This window comes from Bison bison, unplaced genomic scaffold (assembly GCF_000754665.1).
Source record: "Bison bison bison isolate TAMUID 2011002044 unplaced genomic scaffold, Bison_UMD1.0 scf7180017864089, whole genome shotgun sequence".
Lineage (NCBI taxonomy): Eukaryota > Metazoa > Chordata > Mammalia > Artiodactyla > Bovidae > Bison > Bison bison.
In genome coordinates this window covers 1,672,037-1,685,728 of record NW_011494661.1, presented here as the reverse complement: position 1 = coordinate 1,685,728, position 13,692 = coordinate 1,672,037, and the positions used below count along the sequence as shown (strand labels likewise).

Sequence of the window (13,692 nt, the reverse complement as noted above, 5' to 3'; positions counted from 1 at the left end):
GCCCTGGAAGGAATGATGCTAAAGCTGAAACTAATACTTTGGCCACCTGATGTGAAGAATTGACTCATTGGAAAAGACCCTGATGCTGGGGAAGACTTAAGGCAGGAGGAGAAGGGGGTGGTAGAGGATGGGGTGGTAGGAGAGCATCACCGACTCAGTGGACACGAATCTCAGCAAACTCCAGGAGAGAGTGAAGGACAGGGGAGCCTGGCTTGCTAAATAGTGAGGTCAGCTGAGTGGGGTAGGCGGTTCCCCTGAACACATTCCTCAAGCCTTCTCAACAGACTTGAACATCACACACATTGACATAAAAGGTGACGTGACCAGACGTTAGAGGGCAGGGTCTGGGCACCTTAGGGCGGGGACGGCCAGGGCTGGCAGATCCACAGACAGAAAGTTGCCAGCAGGTGGCGTCGCCTAGGCAGGGTGTGTTCAGGGAGCAGGACACAGCAGGGACTGGGGTAGACACAGGCTGGCCTTGGACCCCAAGATGAGAACCCGCTGGGGAGCAGGGTCAGAGGCCAAGGGGGCGGTCGGTGACTGCCTGCCTGATGGGGGGACCCGAGGCTGCTCCAGAGCAACACAAGCCGCCCTGAGGAGGGCAAGCAGGGCAGGAAACTGCATGGGAGGTCCGGGCCCCACACACCCTCCTCTCCTCCCTGAGGGAGCTGCAAGGAGCTGAGCACACCAGGGCGCCCTCTGAGATCCTCCAACACAGCCTGACGCTCCTGAGGTTGGGGGAGGCTGCCATTACAGCTCAGCTGCCTCCAACAAAATGAAATATTCATTCAGGATAAGACTCAGCAAGCTAGAAATGGAAGAGAACTTCCTTGACCTGATGAAGGGCATCTATGAAGAACGCATAGCCAACACCACGCTGACTTAGAGCAAGACTGAAGGCTTTCCCCTCAGGCCCAGGATGTCTGTTCACCCCGACTCACCAGGTGAGACCAGGGAGAGGCACGCAGCCTGCAAAGTTAGAACACAACTGCCCCCTTCACAGACGACGCTGAACGGCCCGGAGACAATCCCAAAGGAGCCTCAAAAAACCTTTCAACGAGTGAGTTTCACAGGGTTATAGGATATGAGGAAAACAAAATCAACGGTGTTTCTATACGCCACAGCCAACAACTGGAAATTGAAATTAAAAAAACGGTGTACCATCTCTGGCAGCACCAAACAAATAGGGAGGGGGATAAATCTAATAAAAGATAGATACGATATGTATACTGAAAACCACAGAATGTTAGTGAAAGAAATCAAAGACAGATAATTGGAGATGTAAAATAAATGGACCAGGGGCTTCCCTGGTGGGTGAGTGGTAAAGAATACCCCTGCCAATGCAGGAGACACGGGTTCGATCCCTGATCCCGGAAGATCTCACGTGCCAAGGAGCAACTAAGCTGGTGTGCCACAACTACTGAGCCTGTGTCTAGAGCCCACGTGCCCCAACTACTGAAGCCCGTGCGCCTTAGAGCCCGTGCTCCACAGCAAGGGAAGCTACCGCAATGAGAAGCTCTATACCAAAACTCTGAAGTAGCCACCGCTCGCCACAACTAGAGAAAAGCCCGTGCAGCAATGAAGACCCAGTACAAAGTCAAAGTCGTGTGTTTGACTCTTTGCGACCCCATGGACTGTAGCTTGCCAGCCTCCTCTGTCCATGGAATTCTCCAGGCAAGAATATTGTAGTGGGTTGCCATTCCCTTCACCAGGGGATCTTCCTGACCCAGGGATCAAACCTGGGTTTCCTGCATTGCAGGCAAATTCTTTACTGTCTGAGCCACCAGAAAAGCCAAAAATAAATAAATAAAATAATTTTTTAAATGTCATTTAAAATAAATGGACTGGAAGATTTAAAAACATCTCTTCAAAAGACACTTTTAAGAAAATAAAAAGTTGTAGACAAAGTTATAGACTTTGTCAAGTTATTAGACAAAACATTTGTAAAATATTTATCTGATAAGGGACTGGTATGCAGAACATATAATGAACTCCTATAGCTCACTAAGAAAACAAATAAGCCAGTTCAGGAACTTCCCTGGTGACACGAGGGATCAGAACCTGCCTGCCAATGCAGGGGACACAGGTTCGATCCCTGGTCCAGGAAGACTCCACGTGCTGCAGAGCAACTAAGCCCGCGCTGCAGCGACGAGCCTGTGCCGCAACCGCCGCAGCCCCTAGCGCCTGGAGCCCTTGTTGCTCTGCAACGAGAGAGGCCATCGCAACAAGGAGCCAGAGCCCCGCCATGAGGAGTAGCCTCCACTTGCTGCAACTAGAGAAAGGCTGCACAAAAAGCAATGAATACCCAGCACGGTCAGAAATAAAACACATAAATAAAACTATGTTACAAATTTCCCGATTTTAACCAAGTGGAGAAATGATTTGAACAGACATTCCATCAAAGACCTACAGATAACAAATAAACACACAGAAGGATAATCAACATCATAAGTCACAATGAAAATGCAAGCGACAGCCACACTGACCTGTCACTACCGCAGTCATTACAATGGCAAACCAGCCAACAACACTGACACCACCAAGCGCTGAGCAAGGATGCGGAGCCCTGGACTCGGACGCGGCTGGAGGGACTGCAGGATGGCACAGTCCCTTTGGAAGACGGTTTGGTAGCTTCCAGTAAGGCTGTTCTGATACAACCCAGTAACCCCACTCCTAGGTATTCACACCAGAGAACTGAGGCATATGCCACCCAACAGCCTGCACACAAATGTCTAGAGCAGCTTTATTCACAGAAGTCCCAAACTGGAAATACCCTTCAGTGGGTAAAGAGTATCTGCCCAGTGGAACACTACTCAACAGTCAAAAGGGAAAAACCGGTACACTGTGAAATGCGGACCATCTCAGGGGCGTGAATCTTAGTGAAAGTGGCCAGGCTCAAAAGGCTGCAGAGAGTGTGTATGCTGCAGCGTTGGGTCGCTATTTGTTCATCATCTACCAGCTGACAGGCATTCGTGTGGTTTTCAGTTCTTTGGTTATGACACACAAGCTGTATGAACATCTTAGTGTAAGTCTGTGTGTGGACATACGTCTCTTTCTCCTGGGTAAATAAGATAAGTGTGTTTATATGACATTCTGGAGAAAGCAAAACTCTAGGTACAGCTAAGAGGAGGTATCAGATAGCAAGTGAAGAGATGAGTCTGAAGTCAGAAGAGATATGTATAAAACAGTTTAAAAAAAAGAGAGAAAAAACTCCAAAGAAAAATTGGCAGACTTCAACAAACAGGACATCCACATGGCAGATATGTATGAGCCATCTACATATATATAAAGGTTGAGCATCATTATACATATATATAAAGGTGCTCAACCTCATTTGTGTGTGTGTATGTGGGGGGAATGCCAACTAAAATCACGTGGAGATTTGGGGGTGATGGAAATGCCCATAAAAAATGGGCAAAAGATGTGAAGAGACGTTTCACTTCTAGGAAGATACGTGGACAGCAAATAAGCAGCTCTGTAGTTTGCCTGTGGTGGCGGTGGGTATGTGAACATGTTAAAACTCACCTCTCAAAACGGGTGCTTTTTATTATAAATTATATCTCATAAAGTTGACTAGAAAGTAAAGAAAAGAAGCACGAGGAGATATCCCTCCTCAACCACCAGAGTGGCTGAAGGGACCAGTCGGCTCCTGGGCCTGAAGCTGGGCGTGCGCACAGAGGATACAGGCAGCATCTTCTGCCACAGTCAGAACTGAACACCCAAGGGCCCGTCAGCAACGGGACGGAAAAGTCAAGAGGGGCAAATTCATACGCGGGACTGCCCAGTGCAAGTGGGAGACCACGGCACTGGCACCTACAGTGGGGACGAGGATGGAGCCCCCGATACAGGGCTGAGCGCGAGACTGGGCAGAACAGAACGCGCCGTGGGGACCCTCTGCCGTAAAGCTCGAAGCCAGGCACAAAGACTCTGGGGTGACACAAGTCAGGATGCGGGGGTCCCTGGGTGGGAGGCACGGCTGGGAGGGGGATCGAGGAGGGGACTTCTTAATCTGAAAGGTGTTACATGGGTTTCTTTTTTAAATATATAATTTATTTAATTTTGGCTGCACTGGGTCTTCGCTGCTGCTTGGACTTTTCCCTAGTTGCGGTTAACGGAAGCTACTCTCCAGGCACGGGCTTCTCATCGCGGTGGCTTCTCTTGTTGCGGAGTGTGGGCTCAGCAGTGTGGCACAAGGGCTTTTGGTTGCTCCTCGGCCTGTGGAATCTTCCTGGACCAGGGACTGAACCTGTGTCCCCTACACTGGCAGGCAGATTCCCACCCATTGTCCACCCGGGAAGTCTGTTTCACGGGTTTCTTTTAGGAAATGTGTTGAGCCATATACACTTAAGAGTTGGGCACTTTTCTGTATGTATATTGTAATTCAATAAAGTGGAGACTTCCCTGGTGGTCCAGTGGTTAAGAATCTGTCTTGCCATGCAGGGGACACAGGTTCGATCCCTGGTCAGGAACTAAGATTCCACATGCTGCAGAGCAACTAGGCCCGTGCACTGCAACCACTGAGGCTGTGTGCTCCGGAGTCCACACGCCACGACCAGAGGATTCGTGTGCTGCGACGAAAGATCCCGCGTGACGTGACGAAGATCACGTGTGCCGCAATTAAGACCCAATGTAGCCGAATGAGCATATTTTTAAAAAGAAAAGGACGTTTGAGATTTAGAAAAAAAAAAACTGTGCTAAAGAAATAAAATAGAACATTTAGATTAAAAAAAAGAGACCTGGGTAATTCCCTGGTGTTCCAGTGGTTGGGACTCTGCTTTCATCACTCAGGGCCCAAGTCTGATCCCTGGTCAGGGAACTAGAATTCCACAGGCTCCAGTGTGACAAAAAAAAAAAGTCTAGGCCAGTAATAAGCGGGGGCAGAGGGAACAGAGTGGCCAGGAGGGTTGAGAGGCTCAAGGTGGCGGCAGGAAGGGCCGTGTGCTTTCACCGATGGGGAGTCCCTGGAGCGTATCTCTGTGCTTGGGCAGGGGAGCACCGAGGCACACAGTCCTGGAAGGGCCCTCGGCCGTGACCAAGGTGGGAGGAGAAGGGGCAGGGGTGGAGTTTGGGGTGGGAAGACAGGGTGCTGAGCACACAAGAGTGAAACAAAGGCACGCTGGTCACACAGCGCTGGGCAGCCCCCCACCAACCACTGCCCCAGCTGCCCCACCACCTGGCTAGGCCTTCCCAACCCTCAAGGGTGGCTCCCGGTCGGCAGCAGTCAGCTCCGTGGTGTCCAGGCCCTCAGCAGCCCTCTCGCCTCTTTGCTAGCCAGGCTGAGACCTCCAATAACCTGAGGCCCCTAAGTCCACCCTCTCCATGCCCATCCCCGGGATGCAGGCAGCACCCACCCCTACCTGCTTGGAATAGATCTTGAGGAGTTTGTTGACCGGTGTGCCCTCGTTGTCGCCGTCAAACTCCAGCCACAGCACAGACTCCTCCTCCTCGGGGGAGGTATGGTCCCAGGACAGCTCCTGGAAGCGCAGGCCCAGCAGGACGTGCTGGCCAGCGGGAAACAGAGCTTGGACTCCTCTGGGCTGAGGCCCATTGCCCTGCCCCATCCCCGAGGGCATCACTAGGAGGGGACACCTGGCCAGGCTAATATTTACCTCCAAGGCTGAGCTGAAACTCACGTATGAGTTTCTCTCTGGAGAGGAATCCCAGCTCCCATCAGACCCTCAAGGAGGGCTGTGGTCCAGGAACTGAGACCCCGTAACCCACAGCCCTTCTCATCAGTGGGACAAGCCCCTGAGAGTTGGGATGGGGGGCAGGGGAGACCCTCCTTCCCCAGAGATCAGCTGGGTGGCATCTCGGCAGGAGGTGCAGCTGGACCCGGCATGTCGGGGAGCAGGTGCCCAGGAAGGGCTGGGGTCCCTCTCTGGGAACCACCAGAAGTACCCCCAAAACTTGTCTGCTGGCATGGGAGGGACTCCCGCTCAGGTGCATAGAAGCCCCCAGGGCGGGCTGTTGACACCACTTCTACACAGACTGAGACAACCAGCGGAGACAGCCAGCGCCAAAAGCAGGAGGCAGAGCAAGACTCCAACAGCCAGGAGGGCTCCCAATCGTGGGGTTTTTCCAGAAAACCACCAGTGTGCAGCCCCTGGTCGGGCAGAGCAGCCAGGCCCTGCCAAGCGCTCTCCACCAGCTGCAGCCCCTTCCCCCGGTCACCTCCATGCCCTGCAGGCTGGGCAGGAAAGCTGACCCACAGTAGGCTCAGCAAAGCCCCCAGAATGACAGTGGAAGCCCCAGAGACATCTGAGAGAGGGAGGCCAGAAAGGCTGCCCACCCTGCCCCGAGGCCAACCACAGGCCCCAGGGAACCAGGAAGGCCTGGGTAAGGACCCCACTGCCCGCCTCTCCACTGAGGCTCCCGCTCCAGGTGCCCCCTGGAGGAGCAGGACGTACCTTCTCTCTGCAGTCGATGACATGCACGCCATCCAGGCTGATGGCCACAGACACTGGCTTGCGCCCGCCCCGGTGCAGAAAGCCCTGGGCCGGCTTGTCAATCTCGCCGTGGAAGAAGGCACACCTGGGGAGGGAAGCTGGGGTTAGTCTGTCCCCTCCAGCACCAAGAACAAGGCCAGGGTCGGGGTTCACCCACCAGTGAGTGCACCGGCCAGGCCCTGTCCCAGGCACCTGAGATGCTTACGCTGTTTGGGTGACTAAAGGTTAAGTGGAAACCCATCCCAGGGAGGGAGGAACAGAGGGGGTGGGCGAGAGGGAGGCTTTGTGGAGGTGGTGGCCTCTGAGCTGATCGGGCAGGATAGGAGGGCTGGAATAGATAGGACAGGAGGGGAACTGGGTGGCTCACAGCGAGCTGGGCACCATGGGCAGAAGGCAGAGCATGAACACAGGTGTCAGACAGAGTGAGTGATGTTCCAGGAATGGCCAGGAGCCCGAGAGCTCAGAGATGGGAGCTGAAGCTGCTGGAGGCTGGGAGAGCCTGGGGGCGGAGGCTGGGAGAGCCTGGGGGCTGAGGCTGCCCACCGTCCCCCGACGCGCTGCTCAGGCAGGGAAGCCACTTCAGGACTCGACGCTGACAAAGGGAAAGGGGCAGGGGCCTTGGGACACGCAGGCACTGAGCTGCCACCCTCTCCCTCCGGCCCCCTCGTGGCCTGTCGCACTCCGGCTGCCCTGGGCCCTCACCCCTGGCTAAGCCAGTGAAAGCAAAGGTGTTAATCGCTCAGTCGTGTTCAACTCTTTGAGACCCTATGGACGGTAGCCCGCCAAGCTCCTCTGTCCATGATATTCTCCAGGCAAGAACACTGGAGTGGGTTGCCATGCCCTCCTCCAGGGGATCTTCCCAACCTAGGGATCAAACCCAGGTCTCTGGCAAAGCCAGAGCCTTAGTTAAATCCTGAAGCCCCAGGAGCGGAGCAGCACCGCCCTCGGCCTGAGCCTCGGCACTCTCTGGAGTGTGGCCCCTGTCCTCACAGCTCATCCTGCCTGCCCACGGTCTGTTCTCTGATTCTACTGTTCGCTGTCTCTCTTGCCCCTAGAACAGCCTCTTCACGGGCAGGAAGGTGGTCTCTTTTGCTCACCGAGGGGTCTCTAGCACCTCAAGGGTGCTGGCACCCAGTAGGAACCCAAGAGCTAAGGGCTAGAAGTGCCTATGTGAACAAGAGCTGGCGGATGGGGAGGTGGCAGGTCCACGGGCCACGTGACTGTAGCAGGAGAGAGGAGAGGACCTGCCCGGTGTCTGAGCTCGTGACAGGGGAACAGGAGGAAGAGTGTCCAGCCCGGGACCCGCGGAGCCTGAGGCGCTGGCATCTAGACGCACCTCGAGTGAGGACAGAGCTCAGTGGGATTGGAGATGGGTTCACAGGCCGGGGAGGGACACAGCGCCCAGGGCTGTGGCCGCATTTGGGAGCTGCTCACCCGTAGAAGGGCAGCTCGTGGCACTTGAGGAGGTAGGCGCGGTAGTGGGGGCTCAGGGAGGCCTCGCGCTCGCCGTCACTGCTGGCCGCCTCCTGCACCCGGCGGTAGGCATTCAGCAGGCCCTGCTCGCCCGTCCCGGCCTTGGCCCCACGGCCCCGGAGAGCAGCGAAAAGCCCGTGGCCCCGCTTGCAGAGGTGGGCAGGGAGGAAGGAGTCCAGCTTCTCCCTGTGGAGGAAGGGAGATGGGGCTGGGCTGAGGACGGCTCCGTGCCTGCGGGCTGGGAAGATGCCACGGTCCTGGGGTGTGGGGAGCATGGGGGGCGCCTGGACACAAGCCCCCAGAGAGCCCACTGCCCCTATCCCTGCAGCGCGCCTGGTTGGTGAGAGGCCAGAAGGCAAAGCCAGGAGACAAGATGAGAGCTGAAACCAGGCCCACCCCAGAACCAGACTGTGACCAGAGGGTCTCGGGATCAAGTCTGTGTCATCAAGTCAGGAAGCTTTGGAATCCTAAGCCAGCAATTTTACAATCAAAAGATAGTGCAAATGACCTAGAGCTGGCGATGTTCTGTTCTGCTAAACACAGATGTTAAAAAAAATCACCACCAGCACAGGCTCATGAAGGAAAGGGCATTTTCAATCACACAGACTCAAGAATCCTGGCGTGACAGCACCGTGTCTCCCCCTCAGGCAGCCCTCCGACTGTGGCTGGGCGCCGCCCCTTCCAGTGGACCGCAGCTGGGGCTCGGGGCATGAGCGCCTCTCCAAGCCCGTTTCCCCATGTTTCAATGACAGGGATCCCTACTCATATAGATGGGTGCTGACACGTGCTTGGCACATGGCAGGGGCCGAACACACACAGTTGAGGTTGTCATTTTCACTGAAGAGGGAAGGAGGCTTTTGGAGGAGCAAGACTCCAGGCCACGGAGGGGGTGGCCAGCCCTGCGGCCCTGACACAGAAAGAACATAATGCGGGGAGAGGCCTGGCCGTAGAGCAGCAGGAGGAGGGGCATCCAGGGGGCTGCCCCTCCACTTCTCAGGGCCACCCACATCTCTGCTTCCAGCCACAGCTCCCCCTTGTCATTTGGAAATCTGGCCTCCTACCCTCAGTCCATGGGGTCTGTGCAGGCTTATGGCGGGTCCAAGGGAGGATCTGGACCTCAGCCAATCAGTGTCCTGGCCACGCTGTCTCCTTTGGGTGGACCTGGGCCTAGCCGTCATCATGAGTCTCAGGACTCTGGTCACGTGAGGGATGAGGTCTCTTCTTGCCAATGTGCAACCACTGTGGCCACCTGGCCACTATGAGGCAAGAGCTTGCCTGAGTGCAAGCTGGTCCAGAGGACAAAGGGCTGGCCAAGGAGAGCGAGGACCGGGTCTGGTGGGTGGGAGGGACCCAATCAGAGCCCCTGAACCTCAGTCACCCTCCACTGTCTCAGTTGTGTTCGACCTTTTGTGACCCCTTGGATTGTAACCCGCCAGGCTCCTCTGTCCATGGGACTCTCCAAGCAAGAATACTGGAGTGGGTTGCCATTTCCTTCTCCAGGGGATCTTCCTGACTCAGCGATCAAACCCAGGTCTCCATCATCTCCTGCACTGCAGGTGGATTCTTTACCCATCGAGCCACCTGGGAAGCCCTCAGTCACCCTGGGCCCGTCCATGTCCTGACAAAGTCCCTCAAGTCCAAACAGTCTGAGCTGGGTCTGCTGTCACCCGCAACAGGACCAGACATGCCATCACAAGAGCCGGGATTTCTATGGCTGCCAGCCTCAAGCCAGCTCAGCTGGGCGCGTTCAGGCTCCTCTGAGCTTGGGTGGCCCTGCTAGGCCCCAGCTGTTAGTCACCGGGCACAGGGCCCAACCTCTGCACATCCTTCCCCCCGCAACACAGCCATACACCGAAGGGCTGGTGTGGGGGGAACCCTGAGTCTAGGACAGGCTGTGTTTCAAGTACATCCTCATTGCAATTATTGCTAAACCTCAGGATTTGTCTACAGAGGTCAGAGGCAGGCCTGGTCTACTACCCGGGTAGACTCAATTGTCACAATCCCAGGCCCTGCCAATCAAAGAGCACAGTTTCTTGAAAGACAGCTGGGAAGCACGAACCAGCATGCTGGAGTGTCAGGAAATGGGGCCTCTTCCCTGGAGTTCAGGACTAAACAGGACAATCGGTGGCAACTGGGACTCAGAATGTGGTCAGTCCCCGGCGATGACTTCCAAGAGAACAAGCCCAGCTCCCTCTGACCTCAGACGGGGGCTGGGCTCCACCCTTGTGCACAAGTAGGGGTCCTCTCACGGGTATCACTTCACCTGTCTCCCACTGCCCAGGCCCCTCAGCCTAGAGCAGATGAGGAAGAGGAGGTCCAGAGAGGTGGGGTGACTCACTCAAGGTCACACAGCATCAGGACCTCCTGACTCCAGGACCTGGCAAGACCACTTGGAACCAGGATTCCGAGACCAGGGGCTCCCCTCCATGGGCCCTCACCTCAGGGCGCAGGCGGTGGGCTGGCCAGGCTGGTAGGGCCCGAGCTGCACGCGGCACACCAGGGCACCCAGGGCCTCGCAGTCCTCCACGTCGCAGGGGTACCGGGAGGCCAGCACATTGCCCTTGGCCTCCTCGTAGAGCAGCCGCAGGACCTCCTTGTCATGGATCTGCGAGCCGGTGTGGCAGGGAGGAATGGCTCAGTCCAGAGGGACACCCGTGTCCAGGGGCCAAGGGCCAAGGGAAGGCTGGATACCCTGGGGAGGTAGTACCGCCTGGGGCTCCCTGACTCACCTGGAGCTCCCGCCGTTTGGGGAAAAACACGTTTCTCCGGAACTGTAGGGAAGGCTCATCTGGGGAGAGAGGAGGGGGTCACCGGCCGCCTTGCACAGCCACCCTGCCTTCCCCACTGAGTGACCCAGTCTCCTTAGTCTTGGGGGAGTCTTCTCCACCACTGCTCAGGAAACCCCAGAGCCGTCCAGAGATGTGTGGCTTATCTCGAGGTGCTCACTGTTCCCCTCAGCCCACCCTATCCTGGGCTCCCCTCCCCTGGGGGAGATGCCGGCCCTGCCCTCAGCGAGCGCAGCTCCACCTGCCAGGGGAGGTCTGGATGGGCCGGGAGGTCACACCCCAGACCCAGGTGGGCCCCCAAGCCAGGGACACACAGGCAGCAGCACTGACCCATGGCCACGTCGTCGTCCGGGGCGTCAGTGAATCGCAGCAGCAGCTCCTGCCACTGGCGGCCCAGCTTGTAGGGCTGGTGCTTGGGCTTCAGCTGCACCTCTGCGAGAGGAGAGGGAAAGCAGCCGTGAAGCCGTGAGCAGCGCAACTGCCCACGCTCACAGCAGCGATGCGCTCAGGGCCAATGTTCACCAAACCATGTCAAGTGCTTTACAGCAACTGCCCTGGAATAACCCTACTCTCACTTCATCCACAGGGAAAACTGAGGCTCAGAGAGGTTAAGCTGTTTGTCCAAAGTCAAACAGCAAGTGAGAGGGGGTCAGGTTCCAGGCAGCCAGCCTGACTGTTCCCTACAGTGCCCAGGGTGGGCTATAGCCGAGAGGCTGAGGCAGACGGAAGGTGCTGGGGGTGGAGGTCCTGCTGCCCCTGGCACTACCTGGAAACCAGAGCCCAAAGCTGGTGACAGGCTCAGAGGCCCAGGGAGCTGTTCTCCCTGCTCCAGGCCCTGCCTGGGCCTCTCCCTTGCCAGCCCCCACCCAAGCATGTCCCCTGGGGGCTCTGGGCTCCAGATGGCCTTACCCCAAGCCCCGGCAGCTCAGAGGACTCCCGTTATCAGTATGGGACCCTGGTCCCACACTTCCAGATGGGGCCTTCCTGCCTAGAGGTTGTCCCCTCAGCGAGACGGACTGTCCCTGGAGCCCTGTTCCACGCAGAGTAACAATGGCACTCTGAAGGTCAAACCCTCCCAAACATCCAGCTTGAAGGGTGGCTCCAGCAGGCAGCACCCCTCCCTGCCTCACAGCCCTGGGGCGTGGGTCACCACCACACCCACTCTGGGGGCGGACTGGGGCCAAGAGTCCTGAGGGCCCGCGTCAAAGCTGAAGTGGCCTTTCAGCCTTCCTGAACCCAGCCTGGGAACAGAGTGGGCGCTGACCCCGTGCTGGGGCCCCCTGGCTGGAGTGGTGCCCAGCATAACCCACTGGCCACACAGGCAGCCCATTCATGTTCTTGTGAGGGGGCAGATGGAATGCGACGAGGAGGGAGTGGGGGAGGAAGTCAGCTGGCCGACTGCAGGGACAGGAGCTGAAGGCCGGGCAGGGGCCACATGAAACCACCACCCCCAGATTTCCAGAGACACAAGCAGAGGGGCCCGCAGTCCTGCCCGATAGCCAGAGGGTGAAGGTGGGGCGGCTGAGCTGGGTGGGGAGCGGCCGAGAGAGACTGGTCAGCAGGAAGAGGGTGGGCGAGAGCAACAGCTGGGCAGGAAGCTCCCACCGGTGGGTGGGGGTGGGGAGACAGGCATTCCCCTTCCCACCAAGCCAGCATATCTTCCCTCCAGGGCAGAGGCACAAACTCCTGGGGTCCCAGGGACCAGGCACACCCTTCTGCCCCTGTTTCTCTACAAGGGAGAGTATCTAATCCCAGAACAAGCCTGGCCCTGGCACCACTTGGAGCATCCTCTCACTGGCCCCTTTCCCAACCAAGTCAGCAGGTTAGTGGCCCTGTTCAGAGGCCCCAGGGGGCTCTCTGCAAGCCCGCCGCACATCCCCCAGGCCTGAGGGCTGGAGAGCCCCCACTGCCCTCACTCTTGCTACATTCCCACCTTGGGATCTCAGCCTGAAAAAGCAGGACAAGGTGATCAGAAACCGGGCAGGGCTGGAGGGTCCCTGCAGAGAAGCTGGGTTCCCACTCATCATCCGCGCTCTTTAAAGTCTCATCCTTGGGGTGGCTGCGTCCTGGGGCAGGTCCCACCTTCCTCCCAGCCTCCAAAGAGCAGGGTGCAGTTCAAAGAGGCTGGTTGGGGGCCCACCCAGGCTTCTGTTCCGATCTCTGTCCCACCACTCAATGCCCCCGCTGCTCCAAACCTCAATTTCCTCATCAGTATGACCAGGCTGGGCCATGAGGATAAGGTGAAATTCTACTTGCAAAATGCCAGCTCAGGTTGTGGCATGGACCATGTGCTCTGTGAACGTGCACAGCTCCCTCTCTGTCCCCCATCCCACTCCTCCTGATGATCAGGCTCCAGCAGCCCTGAGGTAAGGGGCAGGCACGGCCTCTTCTCTGCCACCAGCATCAAGAAAGGAGACGGGGGCAGAGAAGCCAGGCATCATTCCAAGGCTCTGGGTCCTGGAAGGCATGGGTGGCTCCAGGACACATGTGAGTCCCACCTTTCCCTGATGTAGAGTGGCCAGAGGTTCTAGAAGCTGCCCCCTCCTCCCCTGCCTGTGCCCTTCCAGCCCCCCGACCTGGGCTTCTCAGTGCCAAGCCTTACCCAGCAGAGGGGAGACAAGCCAGAGTGCAAAGGCATCCAGGGCGATGTCTGGAAGCTGTAGGACCTCGCGGATGGCCCGATGCAGCTCGTGGGCGCTGAGTGAGGGCAGGTTCTCCACGGCCAGGGGCACCATCGAATCATCCGCCAGGTACACCAGCACGTCGGCTGCTGCAATAAGGGCCGGACAAGGTCAGCTGAGCCAGCTGGCACAGGCGTGCCATCTAAGCATCTTCCATTCCCCTGCTAGGGTTGGACCCTGTAACCCTTGGGGTGACCAAGGCTACACTCCAGAGGCAGAGCCCCAGCATCCCCGAAGGACACTGTGAAGAGTGCTTGTTAGCTCCATGCTGTCAACGCAGAGGCCCCAGGTTCAAGCCCTGGTCAG

General features: G+C 57.3%; 1 protein-coding gene across 1 annotated transcript in view; it reads right to left on the bottom strand.

The window, feature by feature from the left end:
* FRMD8 (FERM domain containing 8) overlaps window positions 1-13,692 on the bottom strand; it is a 21,544-nt gene that overhangs the window by 5,747 nt on the left and 2,105 nt on the right. Inside the window, exons 3-9 of the mRNA XM_010838060.1 lie at window positions 13,308-13,475; window positions 11,036-11,137; window positions 10,649-10,707; window positions 10,358-10,524; window positions 7,881-8,105; window positions 6,408-6,531; window positions 5,358-5,501 (exon numbers count right to left, since the gene is read on the bottom strand). Coding sequence (XP_010836362.1) covers window positions 5,358-5,501; window positions 6,408-6,531; window positions 7,881-8,105; window positions 10,358-10,524; window positions 10,649-10,707; window positions 11,036-11,137; window positions 13,308-13,475 — 989 coding nt within the window. The remainder of the gene's footprint in view (window positions 1-5,357; window positions 5,502-6,407; window positions 6,532-7,880; window positions 8,106-10,357; window positions 10,525-10,648; window positions 10,708-11,035; window positions 11,138-13,307; window positions 13,476-13,692) is intronic.